The 20356-nt window shown below is 37.0% G+C and overlaps 1 protein-coding gene across 10 annotated transcripts; it reads right to left on the reverse strand.

Annotated features, from left to right (window-relative positions):
• Positions 1-2280: 2280 nt before the first annotated feature.
• On the reverse strand, positions 2281-19762 carry LOC109048720 (syntaphilin-like). Of its 10 annotated transcripts, none has more exons than XM_042750633.1 (7): positions 19516-19762; positions 10875-10974; positions 9562-9636; positions 7431-7547; positions 6690-6797; positions 6440-6589; positions 2281-5664 (listed from the first exon to the last, which is right to left on the reverse strand). In XM_042750633.1, exons 1-7 carry the CDS (start codon positions 19736-19738, stop codon positions 4035-4037), a joined length of 2403 nt encoding a protein of 800 aa, XP_042606567.1. In that variant the 5' UTR covers positions 19739-19762; the 3' UTR covers positions 2281-4034. The 10 variants fall into 10 exon arrangements, with proteins under 10 accessions (XP_042606567.1, XP_042606570.1, XP_042606569.1 ...); XM_042750636.1 differs by having other exon boundaries at positions 19583-19715; XM_042750635.1 differs by having other exon boundaries at positions 10875-11011; positions 19516-19654.
• Positions 19763-20356: the final 594 nt, after the last annotated feature.

Here is a 20356-nt window from a genome sequence, read left to right on the forward strand (position 1 = left end):
GTTGCAGTGATGTCTGTACACACTAATATTTCCATTAAAATATTATTCTACACAAAAATATTGAGACACTATGAAACATTACCAGACTTACAAGACTGGTTCCACTTAGGGTGCTGATACTGTTAGACAATACAGAGACAAAATTGAAGTGCCAGGTGACGATGTAAACACATCATTAGAATGACAATTTAAGAAAAAAAAAAACCCTCTATAACAAAGGTACATTTGTGAGATCTAATCTTCTAGGCACAGTCGTATAATCCTGCTTAACAGACACTAAACTACTGATGTGTCAGTTTGCCACCAATTTTACATTTCAATAGTCACTCTGAAAGAAAAAAAGCATGGCTTATCACTTTCGTCTTGTTGGAGGCTATTTACATCTAACCAAACAATTTACAGAAAATATGCATTACTAATGTCTTTAAACTATATCCGAATGTGATACACATTGGTAAAGAAATTATCCATTGTCAGCTTACCCTAAAAAGTGTTATTGGAGAGTAATAATATGCATGTTACAAAAGTACATTCTAAACAAAAACTGCTAGTTGACATTGACATCAAACTTGGACATGTTTTGCTTAATCTTCCCCAAAAATGCCATAAAAACTGTGGTTATGGAGAAAAACCTGTTACTTGGCTAGAATGCTCAGACACAATGCAGGGAGAGCCTGCTAACTTCAGAAAATAATTAACAGAGACTTTATTAATAAACTACTAACATGTATTGATATCTGTAGATCATAATGGAGGATTGGAAGCTTTAAAGCAAATAATCTGTGATTATTAATTACCATCCAAATACAGAAAGAAAAATGAACTGATATTCATTTACACATTAATTCTCACATTGAATTGCAAACACATACAAAGTGGAAAAAAATGTTATATGACAATACATGACAAAACTAAATATAAAATATAACTCAAATTTACCAGCATACAGGGCCAACATACTCATCTCTGCTTGTAATATGGCTTCAAAAAATTCAAGAAAATCTTATCAAGGCCTTGTGTGTCATTTCAATAGGTATACAAAGCTTTATATCAGTGTACAACATTTATCCAGCCAAATAACTAATGTAATAGTTATTTACGTACATTTCATTGACAGACAGTAGCAGTTTGGAGGAAACCTCCTATTCTTGGGGTAACAAGTGATTACAATCTCATTTAACCCCAGATACATATTCTGATAAGCCACACATTCATAATTTCAACATACATTAGTCAATTAATATATATATATATATATATATATATATATATATATATATATATATATATATATATATATATATATATATATATATCAGGAACATATATGCCTTCATTTCTTTAAATCTATTGTAAGTTTATTTAATAAGTGCTCAGCTGCAATGAGGTGAAAAAGTGCAGAGACTAGACTATAAATGAAAGCCATATATGCCCACTTACCACCACTTAAAGCACAAATTAAGATTGTCAAGCAGTTAAAAGAATAAATATTAAAGGGATACTCCACCCCAAAATGAAAATTTTCTCATTAATCGTTTACCCCCATGTCGTTCCACACCCGTAAAAGCTCCGTTCATCTTCGGAAAACAATTCAAGATAATTTGGATGAAAACCTAGAGGCTTGAGACTGTCCCATAGACTGCTAAGTAAATAGCAGTGTCAAGGTCCACAAAAGGTATGAAAGTCGTCTTCAGAATACTCCATCTGCCATCAGACGTGCAATCTGGGTTATATGGTGCAACGGGAACACTTTTTGTAAGCAAAGAAAACAAAAATAACGACTTTATTCAATACTTCAAAAAGTATTCAATAATACAAAAAGTGTTCCTGTCGCTTCATATAACCCAGATTGCACGTCTGATGGCAGATGGAGTATTCTGACGACGACTTTCATATCTTTTGTGGACCTTGACACTGTTATTTATTTGGCAGTCTATGGCACAGTCTCAAGTCTCCAGGTTTTCATCCAAAATATCTTAAATTGTGTTTCGAAGACGAACGGTGCTTTTACGGGTTTGGAACGACATGGGGGTAAGTGATTGATGACAAAATTTGCATTCTGGGGTTGAGTATCCCTTTAAGTGCTGAAAAACCTTACAGACACCACATCAAATTTAAATGAGATCTTCGCAAATAGACAACAAATAAAGCCTGTATCACATTATACTGTACACAATATCAGAGGGAGGAGGTAGACAGAAAGGCAGCGGCAATTCATGATTTTGAAGGACAGAAGATAAGACAATATGTGAGAAACAAATAACTACAATAGTGATCATCTGGCTGATTATCTGTTACACTGTTGACTGGCAAATCAATCCAGCTGTCACATACACACAAAGCGTAAATATTCATATGAATTTATGAATCAATGTTGATTTTTTTTAAATGGTGGTGTTGGTGAAATCTAATCCTGAATCACAAACCCACATGTATGCATTGGGCTTTAGACAGACAGAAACTCACAATCAAGTATTCTTCAAGTAATTGCTTATAAAGTGAATTATATAGTGCAATCGACATGTCATTAAATGTCACCCGTCACCTAAGTGTGTCAAATAAATGGTCAACATGAACATCATAGGGGACATGAAGTCATTGCCAAATGTTTGGAAAAAGCTGAAAGCAGAGAATTCTAAATTAAAATTTGTTTCTGCATGCAGACTGATTTAAATTTTAAGCTTAGAAAGTGCATCAATTTGTATATTCCACTTTTTAACCCAGTAACTCAATACAAAATATTTTTTTGGCTTTCTTTGATCTTTTTAGTGGAATTATGTTACATAGTATTTCAGAAATAACATATAAGCCAACATTTAATAACATTAGTACTAATAGTCTTGTTTAGCAGGGTGTAATACTAAATTAAGTTCAGCTGTTTCCTTGTTTAGCATTTAGCAACTCTCATGCCAGCTGTTGCCAACCACATCCGGCTGCAATTATATAACCTAGACTAACAGTGAACATGAAAATTAGACCTATTCTTAAAGATTAGCATTCCATCCAAAAACATCTGGCTATGACAGTTTTTTGATGGTCACACAGTGAAACAAAATCATAAAATTCATTTCTGGTGAAAAAGCTCCCATGAACCTACTAAAGTCATTTAACCCTGATCATTGTCTAAACGCTGAATCTTTCTTACTGTTCATATTATTACTTAAAATGCATTACCCTTTTCCTAAATACACAATTTACCATTCAACTATACAGAGCATTCCTGAACCATCAAACTTTCCTACATAATTGAGCCTAGAATAAAGAATACATTATTTAAAAGACTCCAGATGGACTATCATCATTTTGTGACAGCATTTATCTAGGACACTAATGGTATATGGAAAACATATAAATAGCTCAGCAGGCGCTTGCCTGGCTCTTTGAGGGGAAAGATGACTGTTCTGCTCTTATGCCACACAGGCATAAGTAATGGGACAGCTAACTACTGCACTCACGGCTACAACAATGATGGCCATTAGTAATCCAGGTACTTTGGCTGCACTGTACATTAACACAACACTCACTCAGAAAAATCAATACAAACACATACTACACACACCCTCTGCAGTGACAGTAAGAGGGACGCACAAAAGGACAAGTTTCTTCCCATCACTTATTGCGTCTCTTCACTCTAAATAGGGGGAATACAATCATATTAAAGGGGATCTTTTAGTGTCACTCACAAAGCTGAGTTATTGTCATTGTGGCAGTCCATCATTCAGAACACATCATCTCGCCTCTTTACTCAGTGTAGTAGTTTTGGAAAAAGGGTTAAGCTTGTTTGAAGTACTGAACTTCATGAGCATCTCATTTGTAGGTGTAAATACATCCTAGTGATTCCCCTTCCTCATTCTTATCTTGTCTTGGATATAGACCATAGAGAACCACAGCATTAAGGTGCTGTGCTCAGACACTATCCTTCCACTGGTTGCCTCAATTCATTTTACATATGTTAACCACTCCCTAATTGCACATATGACAGAAGAACAGTGATATCACTGGCTTCAAGGCTTCTCCAGAGAGAAGAGCTGGTCTCATATACTCATTCCCCCTGAACCACCTCCTCCTGCGGGGTAGTGCCGAAGGCCTCCTCCTCGACGCAGGGAATGGAGTGCCACGGTGCAGCAACCTCGCAAGAGAGAACCAATATGGTACATTGGCTGACCAACACGGTGTGGACCCCGACAGAGCCATGCCACTGTGGGGACCACTGGCACGACCACCGCAAGCAAATCCACTAGGAAGTGCCGGCTCCAGTAGTTCTTTACTGGTAAACCACAGCCAGACGACTTGGACTCTGTGTTCGAAGCACTCTCGTCAACCTCATCTTCATCTTCTGTACCTATATTTATGACATGATCCCCTTCATCCCCAGCGTCTGTTAGTACACCACGAGGCTGAGTGGTCTGTGGAAGGGGCTCTTCTTCAGTCTCAATCAATGGCTGCACAGAGCCAGGGGAGTTGCAAGGGTTTGGCAAAGGGTCTGTTACAGGTTGAGGTTGAACAGAGTTGGTTACTTGGGATCCAATGGTCTCTGTGGTCAAAGCTGTTGTGGTGATTGGTAAGACTGTAAGAAGCTCTGAAACAGTGGTCTCCTTGACAGAGGACTCCAACACTAAATTTGCAGGTCCTTTTGGAACAGACACAGTTGGTGCCCAAGGATCCATTGCAACAGCTGGTGCAGCGTTAGTGGAAAAGTCTGTGACGACAGAAGCTGTGGCAATTGTTGCTGTAATGGCTGATTCAGTGGCTACCGACTCCAGATCATCTCCCTCATCAGACATCCAGGTAGAGGTTGGACTGCATCCCTGGGAGCGGAAGGTGCGCTCAGCAATAGTGTCCAGATCAGAGTTAAAGGATGTACTGGGACCATGGGCAGGGGCCGATGCAGGGCCATGGTCGTAGTCGGTTTGAATGCCTTGTTCACGCAGGTGATGCAGGTAAAGGTGATGATGCGACAGACATGGATGACTTACACTAACAGTGGTCCCCGTCCCGATCCCACTGCAGCGGAGTGGCACAACTCTTGGCTCGCTGATGCTCAGTGCCTCATAGGTGGAGGAGTGTGGCAGGCGGGAGTACGCATTGAGCAGCGAGGCTGTCTCTTGAGACAAAAACGCAGCCTCCAGGAGCAGGTCTGCTTTGCTTGCTCCTCTTCCACTTTCTCCACAACAAACAAACCCGCTGTCCTGCGTGCCCTCACCTGACAAACATGGAATGTCACACCCATTTTCATTACCGCTACGTTCCTGGCCAGTCTGGTCACTTAGCTTGGTGTAGGTAGAGCTGCGGGTAAGCGAGCGAGCTGGGGAGCCTTCGGAAGACTCCACCAGGCCCTCGCTGACCTCCAGCCCTGCCCCCACCACCCCTCCACCTGCCAGGGTTTCTCCTGTTTTGGGGGTTCCGATCTGAGCCAGCTCCATGCTCTGCAATAAAGACTCCAGCTTGTGGTTCTGGAGGTTTATGTCTTGGAAGCACTTTTGCACTCCAGTGTCGGTGTCTCCCAGACTGGATCTGACAACATCGACAACCTGCTTAAGCTGCTGGATCTCCCTGCGAGCCTCCTTCAGAGCCAGCTGGGCCTCCACGCGGTGGCACTCCTCTTCAATCCAATCCTCTTGCATACGAGACAGCTGAGTGCGCAACTCATCAATCTCAGTGTCCCTAAGGAAGGAGGGGAAAAAGACAGAGGATGTCAAAAGATGAAGCAAGGAAGGAATGTCAAGAAGTGACTGGTGGGTGAAAGATCAAAATGAAAACTGCTTTTTTTCTATCCCAGTACAATGTGACTTGCCAACTATATGGCATTGACTGATAGTTTACTTTCTTTGAAAACTGTACTTTCTTTAAACATGGTGACAGTTTAATTTGGAGCTGCCCAACATAGTAACACAATGGCTTCAACAACTATCTGAGATTGGGGAAAGCCCTTCTATTTGTTTGACCAGTGGGAGAAGGGGAATGTGCATAGAATAATTAGTCACATGGCCTTAATGGCTCAGGTAATTGACTTAAAAAGTAGTGTGCCCAAAAATAAGTGTACAGGACCAGGCGAACAACTGCCATTGTGATAAATGTAAATGCTGACCAATAGCTCTCTTCAGAACATTACACAAAACAGCTTTAAAAGCACATTCTTGCTTTTAGACAAATGGAGGCTGCCTTTAAAATAAACAGTTAAGAAAAGTTATAAATATTTAGAGTAGAGTCCTTAAATTACACAGTCTAAATGCTAATATTCAGCAGTTAGTGACTTGATTGATAATTGTTACATGGTCTAGAAATCAACCAAGTGCAAATTTGCATAACAATTCCAAAATAAAGGAATTACTTTAATTAACTACCACTCAATGCTGCTTAAAGATAAAACTAATTTCTTCATAGACTGATGAGATCATTAGTGCATGGGCCCTCATTTTATAAATGATTCATGCTTTACCTGTCCTGCAGTCTTTCGATGGTTTCTTTGAGCCGTGCTCTGAGGTGTCTGATACACACCTCTTTCTGTTGCAGTGGGGTAAGGTATTGCTCAGGTGGAGGGGGCCGGATACCGTGGTTATCATTGCAGGAGGTGTATTTTATGTGACGCCTGATATGGATGAGAAAAGTGGTATACACTACATATAAACAAACAAGAAAGAAGAGAAAGGAGCAATGCATCACCGGTCTATGGGTGAGTTGTGTCTCACCTATGGGTTGGGCTACCGTCACTGCCCTTGCATGACCCTGAATTGCTACTGCTGCTGAGAGAGGCATTTCCATATGGATCACGGTTACTGACAGGTGCTGGACTCCGTCTGTAGCATAACAGAATGACAATTTCAGAGTGTTACCTTCAAGGCCACTTAGGAGGAAGCAGGATGAGGAATAAACAGAATGCACAAACACACACTATCATGAACAAACAAAAAGTACAATTCCATGAAACACAAAATCAAACATGACTACTTATGGTACAAATTGACTAACATGCCTCTATACATACAGTCAACTAGGGGGAGAACACCTTTTATGGATGTAAAGAAAAGACACCCAGATCACATAAAACTGCAAGCACAAATTGCAAAGTAATACAAACAGTTGAATAATGTGCTGAGGCACAGATGACAAATCATGATAAATTTCCATCATGAATCAATTATGAGAAACAAACTGGCAGCTGAACAAGCAGAATTTAACAGCAGAGCCATCTAATGAGAGCTCACTTTGCACACCACAGACATGAAATCATCTTCAACTGTGACACACATATGCAATTGGAGCTTTAAACCCCCTGTAAAATCAAAAAGTTGGATTTTATAGGGACATCGTGCTGTGGTTGACGAGTTTGAATCCATGCTGACACAATGGCACACATGGAACAAAGAAAAGTGAAGAAAAGAATAGAAAGAATAAAAAGTACGAGACAGAAGGGATGATGGAGTGCTGACCGACAGTGGCGTTCCGGGGACTTTGGTGTCAGAAATCCTCTGCTCTGTCTCATAGAGACCATAATGCCTGACTCCATGGGTGTGTAGTCTAGCTCTATAAACCTGCAATAGTCAAAACTGACCCACAAACAAAAAGGAATCATTACACAGGACAGCACACACCTAAAGTTCACCTTAACCTGTATTGTATAAATCAATCAAATGAATGTTTCTGTGGACATTTTCTTGTAAACTTTCTTGTTTATAAATATGGGATAAAACTGGGTAGAAGCAGTAGTGCTACAAAAAAGTAATCATCTACCATAAGCTTTTCATTATGCTCTATTTGTATCCACAATTTTTTTTTCCAGTTTCCTGAAAATGATGTATACATCTGTCATTGAAATTCCTGGTTTGATACACCCAATATTACAATTTTGAATGATCGCAATTTACACAATATTTGGTTAAAGTAAGCAACCTTTAGGTTTACTTGATCAAATGAAGCTTGTTTCATTACTCTGTAGGTTGCAGATCTGACAGATTACTTGACAGATTGTCTGACTAATTAATTATGTCAGCAGTCAGCGGAGGACAGAGAGAAAGATAAAAAGGAGCTTCTTATTAATTCTGGTTGTCAGAAACACTAGCACAAGGCTGGGAAGGATCAGAGCCACTTTGCCACACTTAAAAGAATAAAAAAAAATCATGCTGGACATATAAGGCTTACTAAATTACTTTTGACAGAATTGCACTGTTTCCTTCATCCTTGCTGGCATTAAAAGTCTCTTTTATATAAACGAAAGAGATTCTAACTATCTAACTGATTTCAAGATCTTCTGAACGTGCAATGTCATGCTGTATGCTGACCTCACATAGACTACCAAATTCATAAGAGGCAAAATAATACACAATCACCTGTCAAATTCTAGGAGCAATGGATCATGGGGTAGCTTAGAGCATAAGGACATCTTTAATCTCCCAGAAACATTCTCTTTTGGGAACATTAAATCTTGGGTTATCAGCGCTGAAAGAAAGCACGTCCTTTAGGTGGTGCAGAGTGCTGTTTTTACAGGCATGATGGATAACTTTGAATCCAGTGATAGTCTGATATTATTGTACTGATATTTGGTCATTTTTATTTCAGTTTTGTGAGTGAGTTTTGAGTAAATATCAGTATCAGCAGCAACCTCTGAAAACCTTATATCAGTTGACCACTGAAGTTGAAGTACCAAAATTACTAAAACTAAAATAAAAATATATTAAAGCTCAACAGAACATAATAATTTTGAATAATAACTAATAAAAAGCATACACACATAAACATTACTAAAATTTACATTAAAATGAAAACTGAAAATATAAAAACACCACCTAAAATATTAATAAATAATATAATAGTATATAAACAACACTAAAATAACTCTAAATATTGTCTAAATATAATTCTCCTGAGTTAAACAGCTCAACTTGTTATATAAAAATAGACCAATCAAAACAGCACATTTAAAAGCCACTATAACTACTGTCCACCAGGACCACCATTGGTGGGCTATAAAAGCTTTGCTGAACTACCTAACCATGAAAGCAAGCCAAGGTCATGGTTAAGGTGAGAGCAAAGCAAAGAAAATAAAAGCAAAGTGAAAGACCCGAAACAAAGAAAGCGTGCTTGAGGAGTGACAGAGATAAAGAGGACTCTGCTATCAATACTGATAGCAAGGAAAAGACGGGAGAAAGAGAAAAGCAGCCAGGGTAGTTGGACAGATTATGTACGTCCATTATGTGATATGGAATAATTGAGGGAAAGTCGGGTATTGTGTAGTGAATATGTGCACTGCATTGCCACACACTCATTAGAATCACTGGGAAAATATCACATTCATTGTCGATCTCACAGATTATCATTTCAATCACAGCCAAAATGGCTTCTCAGGGAACATATTTACAGATGATTAACTGATCCATTTGCTTTTCCTCTGAGCTTCTGTCAAAGACCGTTGAGTTCAGCGTAAACTGCCCTCTCAGATCCCCAACATCAGCATCAGTGGTAGCAGGTAAGGGGCTGGTTTTAAATTGGCGTGTGAATGCCCAGTGCAGCAGTGTTGACTACTACAGTCATGCCCTACTATAGGGTACTGAATCAGAGTCTCACACAGGGGACGCCGTGGGAGACGACAGCATTTGTTGCAAGCGGTGCTTAGGCTGTAGGGCCTTCAGCAGGTTGAATCTGAGGAAACAGAGATGAGACAGAGGCACAGAGCTGGGCTCTACTGCAATATTACCATTAAAACTCATTGCTACTACTAGTATATATTTTGAAATGATATCTGTACTTGGACAGAATTGCACACAGGCGTGGATTACACAGGAAAGGTGTGGAATTTTTAGATGTAACTATTTAATTTATATAGCACCGTATAATTGTACAAGTGTGATTCATACATTTACATAGATTTTACTGCAGTCGTTATGTAAAATAATGCTAATAAAAGAATGTGAGTGAGTGAGGCACAGCAGCATGTTTGGGTTAATCTTACTCGAAGGTCTAAATCGGAAGATATGCATGATGTTGTATCTTAGTTTAAAGTTACACATGCCAACTTATTTCTGAGATGCACACAATAAAACTAGAAATCATGTTCATTGTGTCATAATTTTAAATATACTTATTAAAAACAAAATATATTTATTATGTTGAAATTTATTTGTTTTGAAATCATTTCTGCCTTTAATACTTTTATTTAGCAATGATGCATTAAGTTGATCTTTAGCTAAATACGTTTGCATTTCTACAAAAAACTTCTATTTCATAGAAATGCGGTTCTTTTGAACTTTCTATTAATCATAGAATCCTTAAAAATGTATAACAGTTTTCAAAATATATTAAGCACAACTATTTCAACATTGATAATAAAAAGATATGTTTCTTAAGCAGCTAATCAGCATTTTTTAATAATTTCTGAAGGATAAATACATTTTGAAATCAGTTATTTTAAAATGTTATAATATTTGTTCACAATATTGCAGTCTTTTGATGAAATAAATGCAGCCTTGCATAAGAGACTAATCATATGGACCCCAAACTTTTGAACGTTAGTGTACATTTGTGAGTATGTGTTTAATATCCAAGTACATTAATGTGCTTATAAATCTTTTAAACTGGCCCCTCGGGAAGTTTTTATACAATCTGACACTTGCAGGGTGAAAAGGTCTTGACAGCAGAGAGAGAAATTGAAAGAGCTAAACAGCTGATGTATTAATGACGGCAGCGGAGGAAAGAGAGAGGATTATTGAAGCACTTGAAGCTCAAAAGGTCATTAAACTGCAGCAGAGATCTTACTGTGATTAAGAGAATTAAACAGCAGCTAGAAGCGTTAGATATTACAGCAAAGCACCAACACAGCTGCAAGTTTGAAAGAATGTCTGTTGGAAAGAAGACTTGAAGAGAGATGAAAGGTGCCATACTTGCGTGATCCAGAGCCAGATCTTTTATTTGAAGGTGAAGACATGGAGTCAGCAGTCCTCTCCTTCCTTTCTCTTTCTTCAGCTGGATCTGTCTTCCTCCCTGTCAACACAGCATGAAAAGCTCAGCTGCAGCCAGCCTGAATAAAACACAAGAACACGAACAATGTCGTCAGTTTGACTTGAGGAAATGATTTTCTATATCAAACCATGCGTCAACCCTCATCTCATTTATAAAAAAAAATATTTCAGGTTTGTTTCTGCACTACAATACTATTAAAGGGACAGTTCACCCCAAAATGAAATTCTGTCATCATTTGCTTACCTTCCATGTCAGTCCAAACCTAAATTACTTTCTTTGGTCTGCAGAAAAAAAAAAGAAACTCTTTTTTGAAATGCATTTTGTGTTTTGAAAATGCATTTTTCCGTTCATGTTCCATAGAATAAGGAATGAATGATTTCAAAAGTTTTCACTTTTAGGTGAACTGTCCCTTTAAGATGTCAACTTAATGTTTCATTTTTTCTCTTACAGTATCATGTGAAGCTGATCATGCCATCAAAGTCAAAAGGAAACTTAAGAATCTGTTTATTTCATCTAATCTGTCTGATCTCTTCACACTCAGCAGACCTGGCAGGAGCATTGCTTGCGGAGCTGTAATATATTTAACATTGCGCTGACACAAACTGGTTGGTCTCTGACTCTGCGTTGGTGCAAGGCCAGACAGCAGAAATAATAGCACTTTAACTTTCACAATCAGATTACTCTGTGAAATCAAGATCTACCCAGAAGCTTTAAAAAAGTTTTCATTCCTGATACAGCTAGAATATTTAATTTGAGAGAAACAGACAAGAGAGGAAATAGAAAAGGAAGGGTAAAAAAACAACAATTTCTGCTACATTGTGCATCCTGAGACACATGCTGAGGGAAAAGAGGGATTAATAATCTAAATAATTAAAAAGGAACTGGCACATCTGAGTATAATCAACGATACACTGCAATATGCTCTATAATAAGCAACACAATCCTTTATCATAATGACATGACCTTTCAACCACTTGGGGTTGGTTGGGTGATGAAAATGAACAAAACAGACCGCTGTTATTATTGTCAACAAAAAACATAAAAAACTTTTCATTAATTAAAATAAAGCTGAAATAAATAAGAAATATATTTGATGAAAAATTTAATGTAAGTGAAATAAAAAGTAAAAAAAACCTAAAAGTACAATGATGAAAGATCATTAAAGTAATAAAAAAATTATTATTAATAAGTAACTATATTATGAATAAATAAACAGGGATCTAATATATGTATATATATATGTTTTTTATTTTTTTAAAGTACAATGATGAAAGATCATTAAAGTACATATATATATATATATATATATATATATATATATATTTTTTATTTTTTTTTTTGGGGGGGGGGGTATGCAGTTGCTGAGTCAGTATCGGGACAGTGTGGTTTCACTCTGACGCAGTGTGAGTCATAATGTAGAGCGCAGCTGTGAGATCTATCCTATCTGTTTGAACTTTGCACCGATGCAGAAGACTACAGTCTCAATCTCTCTAATTTTATACTGTCTGCCTAGTTTGTATCAGATACACAAATAAAATAATGAATATTCAGGTCATTCAGATCAAATGGAAAATGAACTTATAAAATTAACTGTTCTGGCTATTGTGTGTGGCTCAAAAATTAAGCAGACATGTCTGAAGAAGAGTTATTGAAGAGTATATGAAAGGAAGTACAAATACAAATCTAAAAATATTAATTGCTTAGAAAAAGAACACTGTATTTGCATCAGGAAGAATAAATATAATCTGCTGTGTCATGGTCCTGCTACAGCACTGGATGACCTCTGGCTGCTGTCGTATGAGATGTGCAGAAAGCTGCAGATGAGTGATTGTTATGACCCAGCACGTCTCTTCTCTCTCACAGGCCAGATTCAAGCAATATTACTGCAGAAACACTTGCTCATAAACAGCCAAATATCACACACCGGCTTGCAGCTTTCAAACAGATTATGAGTTGAATATAATGAAGGTAATGAAAGGCAAAGAAGCAGAACAGAAGATCTGTTTGACAACTTAGATTTTTTCATGCACATCTTTTTCATTCAGCAGCGTTTTATAGTGACCATGTCAAGCTCCAAAAACAACAACAACAACAACAACAACAATAGATGTATAAAAGCACTATAAAGTAGTACATTTAATTTAATCTCCATAAGATGTCAGGATCCATATAATGTGGAGCAGACTGAAATGTATGTCATTTCTCTGGCATTGTTATTGTTAACTAATAACAGAACTAAGTTATAATTTATTTTAAGGTGTCCTTGTTACAGTGTAATTATACATTTAAGTACTGAGTAATATTAATTAAAGGGATACTCCACTACAAAATGAAAATTTTGTCATTAATCACTTACCCCCATATCGTTCCAAATCCGTAAAAGCTTCGTTCATCTTCGGAACACAATTTAAGATATTTTGGATGAAAACCGTGAGGCTTGTGACTGTCCCATAGACTGCCAAGTAAATAACAGTGTCAATTTCCAGAAAAGTATGAAAGACATTGTCAGAATACTCCATCTGCCATCAGTAGTTCAACCGTAATGTTATGAAGCGCAGGAATACTTTTTGTACGCAAAGAAAACAAAAATAACAACTTTATTCAAGAAGTTGTCTTCTCTGTGTCACTCCACATCACCGTAGCGCAATTTTAGAGAATATCCGCTGGACGCAAGCAGCGTACGCTCTTCTGTGTCATCTGTGCTGCACGGATGTGCTGTTTTCGTTCAAATCAAAGTGTAAATACACATAGAAAACATTTCCTTGTGTTGCGGCTGACACAGAATAGTGTACGCAGTTTGCATTCAGCGGACCCTTTAACTACATGTACTTACTATATGGTTAGGCATAGGGCTGGGCGATAAATCGATAAAGATAATTATCGTGATATAATTTTCTTAGATAAAACAATATGAAGAGTTCAATAAATGTTTAATTTAATGTTCATGAGCCAAAAGCGGAACGAAAGGCCACGACTCATTTGAATCGCGGCACACGGACCGTTTATCCACTCAGCTAAGGTTCAAAACAGCAGTGCATCGTGAGTTTACCAGCAGATGCGTTTACTCACTGACGAGTCTCGGTCATGTAAGATCCAGTGTGAAGCACTTGAGTTTAGCAAATGGAACAACACAAATTACTCGCTGCTTTAACTAGTTTAAAGGCAGATGAAACAGCGTTGACAAACAGGAGAAACACTGTGTGCAACGATACAGTCAAAAGGCTTTTCAATCTATAAATTGCCATCATTTACCATGCATTAACAGTAACACTAACTGCACTATGGTATTGTGTCAGAAATGTGGGTATTTGTATCAAATTTTATTATATTTTTAATGTAGACATGTATTAAAGGTGGGGTAAGCGATTTTTCAAAAACGCTTTAGAAAACTGTTTCGGGCCGAGTAGCAAAACAAACTTGTAGCCAATCAGCAGTAAGGGGCGTGTCTACTCATGATGGGAACGAGAGAGTGTTCAGTGCACATGACAGACATTAGCCGAGCCAAGCGACAGAAAGATAGAGATAGCGGATAAAAAACAGAAGAGTAAAACGTCTGTGGAACAAAAGGAGGCTTAAGGCAATAAGGCAAGAAGTAGGACCCATGTAAATATTGGATCAGTTTTCCAGCTCTGTAGAGAACTCAAGGAGCGGAAGGCCTGCGATCGGACATAATAAATGTTTTGTTTATTCTCGGTTGTTTTGTTTAAATGTGTGTTTGGCGAAACAGCTAAAGTCTGTCTAGTCAAAGTCCAGTCTTTGGTCTAGTACACTGGATGTGACAAAGCGACCATTGAAAATCATTTGAAATTTGTGTCAATACATCATAATTAGAATGCAGCAGCAGTTTTCTGTCTGGGATTTGCCGTGTCATGCCACATCCAGTGTAGACCATAGATATATATATATCTATGGGTCGACAAACGTGGATGATTATGGTGGGTTATATTGTATTTTGTAGCTGTGGGCAGCTTGACTGATTATAATGAATTCTACAGTATTTTGTTTTGCTTTGTTTCACAGAACTAATCGTTGCCTGGGTTGCGTACGTACAGTATTTGTGGGGCAGAGCTATCAAAATAGGGGCGAGAACCTTTTGGGGTAGGGGTGTGTTTTGGTGATTTCAAATGTCAGCATTGGCTACCAGAAATCACTTACCCCACCTTTAAATGTATTAAAGGAGTGATGCAATATAATTGCAGTATTTTTGTGATTAAGCTATAGCATGTGTGCATTTAGCCTTATAACAAATGTTTTTAGACTATGATGCAATATAATTGCTATGGTATTGAGGTGTGCTATATGTGTGGTTTTAACTGTGTTTATCATGATCTAAATCTATGCTATGGAAGACCAATGGTTAATAAAAAAAAAAAAAAAAACTCAGAATAATTAAATTTCACCATATAAAAATTTGTTTGCTATAGTTTTTACAGATGTTACTGATTTTGATAATGAACAAAAATTTACATCTGCATCCTAACTCAAGCTACTATCAAATGTGCAATTCAAAGAGACAAAAAAAATATTATTATTAATATTATCAGGCAACACAAACCTGTTTCTTGATTTGAAGTAATATCAAATCAAACTAATTAATTTTTCTACTAAGAAATTTATTTTGGAAAAATTAATGGTCTAGTTTCTACAACTTTCACTTTGGGGAAATAATCTGTCTTTAAACTCGAAAGAAATAAAGATTTGACATTTATTGTGATAATTTTTTTGGCCATATCGCCCAACCCTAGGTTAGGGCTAGGATTAGGGTTTGGTTTAGGGTTACTTGTTTGCAGTTATGCCAATTAATTGTTATCATAATAGTAAGTACATGTTACGTGTAACAAGGACACCTTAAAATCACATAAAATCATAAAATCAAATGAAAAGTTAGATGAAAAACTCAAAAAACTTTCTTGCCTTGGTTTAAGTACTAAAATGTCTAAAACTTAAATAAATGTAAAATAAATAGGTATTAAAAATATGACTAAATCAAATATCAAGCTTACTAAAACTAACTAAAATTAAAATGAAAAATTTTAAAATATAAAAATTTAAAGTTTCAGAATAAATACTATAATTTTATAAATAACACTAAAATAACACTGAATTCACATTTAACTCAAGAATCATTGAGTCATTATTGAGTTCATCAGTTTAATTCATTAACAAATTATTAGGTTTAACAGTCATGGTCACTATGATATTTGTATAGAAAAAAACCTGTGTAGAGTCTTCAAAATCATTTTTTTTTTTTTTACAGAAAAAAGAAAATAGGTTTGGAATGAAAAAAAGAATAAATAATACAGAATGTAGGCCTATATTTACATTAAATAATAATATAATTACATTAAATAATATCAGAATGCTTACTTGCAGAGCTATTCCTTTAATAACTCTCGTACCACCCTCAATAAAAATTAGTAAACCCATCTTCTGTTTACCTAAATCTTATGGGAGCCAGACTAAGATGGATAAAGAAAGTGGTCAGAAGTAAGTGCTTATGAAGTCATTTATCATGTCATCCATCCTCATGGGTCCTAAGAGAGAAGTGATCACTCAGTCAGTGGATTGAATGGAGCTAAATGCATCAAGTGTGGACGGATAATTGCAGCATGAATGCTCTGAAGTGAATAAACAATATACAGTAGCAGCTCTGTCATGTCACAAACATAAACTATATTTCAGTAGTTGTGTATCAGTGCAATCAAAAAGTAGATTTATAAATAAATCAATATTACATTTACCTCACAAACAATTACAAATAGTAGGAAATATATATTTAACAAATATCTAGTTACACTTTATTTAACGTCAATATAGAGAATGAATGCAGGTAAAGTGGGACACTTTTTAATGATTTGTCATTGCCATTGTTTTGATATAAGTGAGATCCAAATGCATACATCAATGTCATTCCACACTAGTTTAGGATTAACTGAAAGGGATAGGCTTAGTTCATCTAAAATAAAAACTTCTGTCATCATTTACTCAACATAAAGTTGTTCCAAACCTGTATTAGTTCCAAACATTTGACAGTAGCCATAGCATTTGGAACCTGGTGGCTACCGTCAAAGGTTTGGTTACCAACTTGACAGTAGCCATCTTCTTTTTTGTTCAACAGAAGAAAGAAAGCCGTAGCCATAGCATTTGGAACCTGGTGGCTACCGTCAAAGGTTTGGTTACCAACAGGTTTGGAACAAGTGTTAAAGAGTTAGTTTACCCAAAAATGAAAATTAGCCTGTGTTTCACTCACCCTCGAGGCATCCTAGATATAAATGACTTTCTTCTTTCAGAGAATCCAATCGGAGTTATATTTAAAATTCCCCTGGCTATTCCAAGCGTTATCATTGTAGTAGGCGGGTGTTTCTGTTCAACAGTCCCAAACATGTCAAATAAAGTGCACGAAAATTCCCCTGGCTATTCCTGTGGGGGTGAATAAAGACCTCCTGTAGCGAATCCATGCGTTTTTGTAAGAAAAATATTAATATTTCAAAAGTAATAAACACTTTTCTCTCACTTCTGCTGACTGTCGTATGCGGAAGATGTTCCCGCAGATAATGTAGGATGTATGTGTCATGCGTGCGCCTCTGAAATATGCTAGTCTCGCGAATTTGTTTACAGGAGCAAAGAAAGCAAAGTTTCCATACTTTAGCAAAGTAAAACCAGTCTTTTCTTGGCTTATATCAAAATCCTCCATCATTTTTCTTTACAAATCCTCGGTTTGTACTTCTAATTCATGACTGGCATTTTGTTTTGTTCTCTCTCTCCGTTCGTCACTAATTATGCTACGTCGACGTGCTATGTTATCCACAGGAACGGTTTCCGTGTACCACAGTTAGATGAAGTGAGAGAGAAGTGTTTATTACGTTTGAAATATGGATATTTTTCTTTAAAAAAATGCATGGATTCAATACAGGAGGCCATTATTCACCCCCCGGAGCCATGTGAGGCATATTATATTATGGATGCATGCACTTCATTTGATGTGTTTTGGACTGTTGAACTGAAACACCCACCCACTACAATGACAGAGCTTAGAAGTGCCAGGACAATTTTTTAATATAACTCCGAATGGATTCGTCTGAAAGAAGAAAGTCATACACACCTAGGAAGGCTTGAGGGTGAGTAAATAACAGGCTAATTTACTTTTTTTTTTTTTTTTTTTTTGGTGAACTAACTCTTTAATGCTGTAAGTATTTTCAGTAATGGAAGAATCAATATTGTTTTATTTACAAGATAAACTTTTCATTTTAATTTGAGTTCAATATTTAGTCATTTTGCTGTGTTTTTTTAAAAAGTAATAATTATAAATAGTTCTAAATAGTTAATAGTCTAAATAGTAATTTATTTTATTTCAGTTTTAATTTGAAGTACCTTTTTAGTACTTCTGCTTAGTTACTTAGATGGTTAGCCAGTCAGTTATTTCATTTATAACTTTGAGTTTTTCAACTTATATTTATAGACTACTTCAGATTTATTTTAGTTCTTGATTAAAATATTAATATTTTATTACTATTTTAAGATATTTTAAGACATGTATTGTGAGAAGGTTACGTTTAAGTGTCACACTGTACCTGCATTCATCCTAAAGAGTGAAATATATTATTGAGTGTGCTCATTGTAGCTGAAGCACATTTGGTTGAAACCAAGGTGGTAAGGAAATGCTGTGGAAGATTGGCCTGCATGCTGAGAAGATGTAGAACAGTCGCCATGGAGACAGCCATTCAGCCACTATTCTAGAATGTGAACTCCACAAGTGGTGTGATTAGCTTTCCTAGCTTGTGTGTATGTGATGAGACAGACAGACGGGACAGCATGGTGGTGACATTACACAACCGCAAGGCAAGCCTCAATGGCAAGTCTACATGCAACAAATAGCATCCTGCGCAAAGGAGAAGGTAATAATTACTGTAATACAAGAGAGATTACTACTAGTGATGCACCATGACACACTGTACAGTTTAACCTTCTTTAATATGTTCAAAATAATGTAAACTTGCTTGGTTGTGATAAAGACTTCACATGATGATCTTTCCAGATCCTGACAAATTCACTTTTAAGCACACTTTCTCTGCAGTCCGCAAGTCCTTACAGGGATGCAAGGTCATACTGCACCCTAGGCCCTAAAACTACACCGTCCCTGTCACGACTCACAGCGCACAAAACGTGCTGAAACCAAATAAAAAATAAAGCATGTACCAGGGCTACAGAACGACAAATAGTAAGTTATAAAAACACAGGTCTGGATTACAAAAGTATGAAAGCGCAATACCAAAACAAAAGCAAATGCACACGCATGCTCGCTGCAGGGAGACATCTGCTGTGAACGCGCACATCGAAACACCGAAACCCAAAATGTGTGCGAAACGCGGCGTGCAAATAAACACCATTTAGCGTGCGAAATATCGTTTTGTTCGATACATTCAGACATCATATAAACCCTATACCTGGCGCTTCACAGTTCTTGGTTTGTCCTACACACAGGAAAAGCAGAAGGAGTCCTTCGCTACAAAGATGCATCAAGATTCGCACGTCATACTGCAATGCAAAACATTTGACATTTACCTGCTTGCAGCCTTACGGCGAGAATCAGCCTGCCTACATGTAAACAGCAGTGTTTTGCCGTGTTTACCCGGGAGCTCGTCCCCGTCAAGGACTCCGCCACAGCGGTGCTCCGCTGGTCGGGAGGGCGAGTCGACGGGGCGGTGCTGCTGCTGCTGATAATGAGAGGGATTCTGGCGCGTGAGGTTTGTTTGAGAGCCTCGTGAGGGAAGACAAGCGTTGACATGAAAGCAGATGCGTAATATTATGACGATCTCCTTAAAGGGGACCACACCACTTGAAGTTGTGAGGACATGCGGTGTTATGATTTGCTGTTTCCGTTTAATTATTTACATTTCAAAGGAATTATTGTCAGCCATGTTCAGATAGACGCGCAACCGAACTGTCTTTTGACGCCCAATCACCACGTCAACTATCAAACTTAAATATGTAAATATAAAAGATAAATCATGACATATATATATATATATATATATATATATATATATATATATATATATATATATATATATATATTATATATATATATATAATTTAATGCTCTAACTTCGAATATGGTTTGTGTTTACTGAAACGCTATTAAAATAGGCCTATGCTGGCTATTAAAAGAAAGTGTTGCTTTTAAGACCTCGCTCCCCCCCTCCACCCAAACACAATTTTGGGGGGTGTCTTTACATTTTAAAAGTAAAATCAGCGTGGTTATAACCTGCGTAATTTCACTGCACTTAGTTACTGAAGAAGAACTCAAGTGGGAAATGCCAAAGTCGATTAGAAATTATCGAGAGAAGTTAAATAGATAGAAGCAAGCAATAATGGAGGCAACCTTTAAAATAACCACCCAGTC

This window comes from Cyprinus carpio, chromosome B23 (genome assembly GCF_018340385.1).
Source record: "Cyprinus carpio isolate SPL01 chromosome B23, ASM1834038v1, whole genome shotgun sequence".
NCBI classification, from domain to species: Eukaryota; Metazoa; Chordata; class Actinopteri; order Cypriniformes; family Cyprinidae; genus Cyprinus; species Cyprinus carpio.